Consider the following 4,649-nt stretch of genomic DNA (forward strand, 5'->3'; position numbering starts at 1 on the left):
ATTTCCATATAGGTCGTCTACCTCTGCACGTTCCTTAGGATCGAATTAAGGGGGCTCTGAAAATAATTTCTATCAATTTCTTGTGGCTACCCATCACTCATGCCCCGACTAGCCCTCATAATTCCTCCACTGCAAGCAGTTATAATTATAACAGTCTTGATCACATGCACTTTAATGAGCATGTAGAATTTGCTCATTCACCGTTAGATCTAGACTTATTAAATCTAAGCCCCAAGATGTTTTGAATTTCCACCTTAGGATTCTAATAAGTCTAGATCTAACGGTGAATGAGCAAATTTTACATGCTCATTAAAGTGCATGTGATCAAGACTGTATACAGGAATTTTCACATGCACCTTAATGAGCATGTATTTGTCTTTTCGTTTAGTTCCTTTGTTGTTTTCTTCATTGATTTTTTCATTTTAAAAATAGGAATATTATACTTACAAAGATTTTTATTTAATTTTCGATGTATTGAATTTTTCTAATTGCAACGATGTTGTATTATTATATTTGTCTTTTTCTCCTTTCGAAAACTTGGATCAAAATGAGGGATTCATCTAGTTGAATTTATCGTTTGCATGATAAAATGGTAAAGTTTAAATTTGTTTCTATAGTTTTTAAAGAACTCCAGATTTACCTATAATGTATGAAATGACAAAAATGTATTCTTAATATCTCAAATTCTCTCGTTAGCCTCCAAAATAAACCCAAGTTGGGTATCATTGGAGGGCCATTATAGATGCGGGTAAGACTCAGTGATGATATGTGGAATGTCATATGATGAACTTCAACTGAGATATCCCTATTCGGATGCTTAGAAAGTGTTAAGAAATATGTTACATAGTGGAATATTTAATTTTTTTTTAACTATTTCCACCTTAACCCGAAGAATTTTTTACGTCTCGGTAATAATATCAAAACGATTCAAAAGGCATAAACGATTTATCTTTTTGAAGCGATCTACTGTTGGAGGAGCGAACCACAAAAGTTTGAACGAACTTGATCAACTTGTTTAGCAATCAAAATAGATTTCGTCGAGTCTTAGTTATCAAATTTTATCAGGTAGTTTATAATTATTTTAGTGTCACATCCGACGTGGTAGTTAAAGAACAGTGAAACAATTCTGTACAAAGGGTAAAATTAATCTTGTTCAATTTTTAAATTCATACAAATGAGGCATGAACATTGCTCAACAAGCTAAAAATTACATTACTAAATGCCTAAAACTAAGGAACTAAAACCTCTATGAGAAATCAACTCATCTAAACTGGTAAAGAAAGGAGATATCTTCCATACCATTACGGCCGAAGCTTCCTTAACAACCATTTTTTCCGTAGTTTGACATCCAATGCCATGAATGTTTTAGCTTTCATTTCATCCTCCAAGAAATCACACGCATCTAATATAAGTTCTTCATCCATATCTGGCAAATCTTGGACTGCTTTGATCACATTCTCAATCGTGACACAATTTGAAGTCTCGTCCTTCTCGTCCTTCCTTTTGTCTGATAAAGATGAAACTGCGGTTTCAGTAGCCACGCCCTCCTCTTCGCCCCGCACCTTTTTGGAGTTACTAGAATTTGACTGGTTTTCAGATTGGCGTTTCTTCTTCTGATTAAGCAAAACAGACTTTGAGCTTGTATCAGCAGATTCCAATGCATCAATTTCATCTTCAATGGAAGCGGATTCAGCTGGAGACCGACAACTTTGTGATGTTCGGGGAAGTTGGAGATCATTTTGCAGCTCCAAACATTGAGCAGAGAAGCAGTCACTTTCATCAAAGTTTTGATCACAACATATCTTGCACAAATCTTTGTAGTATGGGACAGGTCGGGTCATGAACTGCCGCGCATCAGTATGCATCTGCATTACATCTTTTAAACTTCTGTTACTTCCCTATATAAAACAAGATAAAATTTTCTTCTGCATCCTTCCTACCAAATTCATACAAACCAAAATATATACCTTGATATAGTCTTGCCAGACGTAGTCATCAGCAGTCACCATTTGTCGCGTATCATCCCACGAAAAGCCAGGCAACTCAAGGAGGTTCTTTATCACATTATGTTGCCTTCTCAGAGTCTTATACCGATTTTTGAGAACATCCATATCATAGTTGAACCCAAATTTACCATTAAAAGAAGTAATCATATCGGTCCATGCTTGCTTTCGGAATACACCATCAATCTGATTCCCTTTCTGCATATGTTCCAGCATAAGGTCGATGAAATAACGGTCCATCGGAGGTTGCCAATATGTCCTAGTGCGGTTGCTTCCTTTCACATTTATCAGAGCTTGATGCACTTCATCCATTAACTCTTTTGCTGCAGAATCATCAACCATCATATTTGACACGGAGATATTATAATCTTCATCAACTGTAATTTCGTGAAAAGTCTCGAAAGCTCCCTCACTAATGCTCTTTGCCTGAGCGTCTTCAATCGTTTCAATTTCAGCTGAATCAGGCAATGACTTTGGCACATTGTCACCTAAACATCAGATTCTTCAATTGCAGTTGCAGATATAAAGTAGCATCATGAATTGAAGATTACAATCTTACCTTTTTCTTCAATACTTGCATCTCCATATATTAAGCACAAATTTTCATAATAAGGTATAGTTTTGATTCTGAAAGTGCGAGAATCTGGATGCATCTGCAATGAAAAGAATCCAATTCTGAAAACACATTACATCCCAGCAAACGAGTTTCCAAATTTTTTAAGTTACAGGAATATGACTCCAAACATTTCATACAAATTTACTGGAGTTTCGGTCTCGAAATGGATAAAATCAAAATTTGCAAGCAACATAGAACACATATAAAAAAAGGTTAAACCAAGATATGATATTCTACCTTGATGTATTCATCCCAAACATTATTATCAGCAGTGACCATTTGCCGACTTTCGTCCCAGCTGAAGCCATTCTGATCAAGGAGCTTCTTGACAGCTTTGTACAAATTCCTCAGAGTTTTATGGCGATTTTTAAGAACGTCTTTTTCATATTGAAAGTTGAATTTCATACTGAACAATGCAGTCATATGCTTCCATGCTCGTTTACTGAACAAATGATCATCAAACTTATTCCCTTTACTAACCTGCTCCAACAGAAGATCGATGAAATATCTATCCATCTCCGGTGTCCAAATAGTCCGCAAACGATCACTGCCATTTCTGGCTCGGACTCCCATTGCTTCCCGATTTTTGACAATGCAACACTACACTGCGCAAATTCACCAAAACAGAAAAAAAATAAAAAACGAAGTTTCTTATGCTTCAAACCTACAGCTAAATTCATTCACTGGCTGCATAGGTTTATAGATTGCCTGTAAAAAAAATTCGAATATCTTCATCAATTAAGCGAGTTTGGATCAAATCGAGCATCCCGTTGATAAATTTAGGAGAAATTTCAAATATTGTTGAGAGAAGATAATGGGGGAAAACGCATAATAAGTGAAGACATGGGTAGAGGAGGAGTAGAGAGGAGTGTAAGGGGGATAAAATTATGACGCACCTTGGAATCGATAGGAAGGATCTGGGACAGGTACAGTTAGGTTTCTGGCTTCTGCGAGTTTAGGGATACGGCGTTCCTGGATAAGGCTCACTTAGACTCCCTGTTGGGATAAAGGGATAACCCCGATTACATTACCCCTGATTCTACTTCCTGTCGCGGCTATTGCAAGACAGGCAAATTGGAATCTTCTTCTTATTTTTATTTTTATTTTATAAAAAACGTTATTTTCATTTTTATATATTTCTTTTTTATTTGTCGCCTATCTTTTTTGATGGAAAGCCTATCAATAAATTTTTATAAAATAAAATAGGCTTAAAAAATTAAAAATAACGAAATAAAATTATATACTCTTTTCATTAGTTTAAAAAAGCCATAACCATGGTTTAACCAAAAAAAAAAAAAAAGCTATAACCCTTATTTTTTTTGATAAATTAAAAAATGGGGAAAATTCAAATAAAACCCTTGTGGTTTCACTAATTTTCAGATAAAGGACTGTAGTTTACTTTTTTGTCAAAATAAGGATTGAGGTTTCGCACTTTTAATAATGCTATTAAAACTATCTTTAACGACCTGAAAATGAAAATTTTCAAGAATTAAAGTTGTTCAATGTCATATTTTCTATGGAATTACATTTGCGATTTTAGAAAATCATCTGTTTTGGAACTTTCTCTCTCTAAACATTAACTTTCTCTCTCTTTACCAAACATCATCTAAATAATCTCGAAATAAAAAAGTTGAAGAATTAAAGTTGCTTAGAATATTAGTAATTCTTAAAATATGTCATTTTTAAAGTTGTTAAGAGTGGTTTTAATAGTATCAATCGAAAAAGTCCTTATTTTGCTAAAGTTGAAAACCTCAGTCCTCGTTTTGACAAAAAGTAAACCACAGTCCTTTATCTGAAAATTAGTGAAACCACAAGGGTTTTATTTGAACTTTACCCTTAAAAAAATAGTACAATTGAGTTCCCGTTACTGAAAATTAAGTGCTGAAAAAATAAATACTGAATTTTAAGTGCTGAATATTATAAGTGTTGAAAGTATTAAATTGCTTAAATTAAAATGTTAAACACTTATTTAATTTAAGTGCGTTTGATAACGGTTGTTTCTCCGCCACTTAAATTAGTTAATTAAGTTA

At 34.1% G+C, this 4,649-nt stretch overlaps 1 protein-coding gene across 3 annotated transcripts; it reads right to left on the minus strand.

Moving 5' to 3' along the window:
* Nucleotides 1-1,116: 1,116 nt before the first annotated feature.
* Nucleotides 1,117-3,675, minus strand: LOC136217705 (L10-interacting MYB domain-containing protein). 3 transcript variants are annotated; one of them, XM_066004345.1, is made up of 5 exons: nt 3,516-3,675; nt 2,857-3,224; nt 2,563-2,656; nt 1,968-2,491; nt 1,117-1,865 (listed from the first exon to the last, which is right to left on the minus strand). In XM_066004345.1, the coding sequence occupies exons 2-5, from the start codon at nt 3,190-3,192 to the stop codon at nt 1,302-1,304; spliced, it is 1,518 nt and encodes a 505-aa protein (XP_065860417.1). In that variant the 5' UTR covers nt 3,193-3,224; nt 3,516-3,675; the 3' UTR covers nt 1,117-1,301. The 3 variants fall into 3 exon arrangements, with proteins under 3 accessions (XP_065860417.1, XP_065860419.1, XP_065860418.1); XM_066004347.1 differs by having other exon boundaries at nt 2,857-3,327; XM_066004346.1 differs by lacking the exon at nt 3,516-3,675 and adding an exon at nt 3,328-3,509.
* Nucleotides 3,676-4,649: the final 974 nt, after the last annotated feature.

The sequence above is a fragment of the Euphorbia lathyris genome, chromosome 2 (genome assembly GCF_963576675.1).
Source record: "Euphorbia lathyris chromosome 2, ddEupLath1.1, whole genome shotgun sequence".
In the NCBI taxonomy this organism is placed as follows: Eukaryota; Viridiplantae; Streptophyta; class Magnoliopsida; order Malpighiales; family Euphorbiaceae; genus Euphorbia; species Euphorbia lathyris.

What these genes read in the sequence shown, in the direction of transcription:
- LOC136217705 (XM_066004345.1), bottom strand. Translation starts at nt 3,192, where the DNA reads ATGGGAGTCCGAGCCAGAAATGGCAGTGATCGTTTGCGGACTATTTGG. An exon ending in TTTGGGATGAATACATCAAG is followed by an intron (nt 2,657 to 2,856) that starts GTAGAATATCAT and finishes TTTTCATTGCAG; the next exon opens with ATGCATCCAGATTCTCGCAC. An exon ending in TCTGGCAAGACTATATCAAG is followed by an intron (nt 1,866 to 1,967) that starts GTATATATTTTG and finishes GATGTAATGCAG; the next exon opens with ATGCATACTGATGCGCGGCA.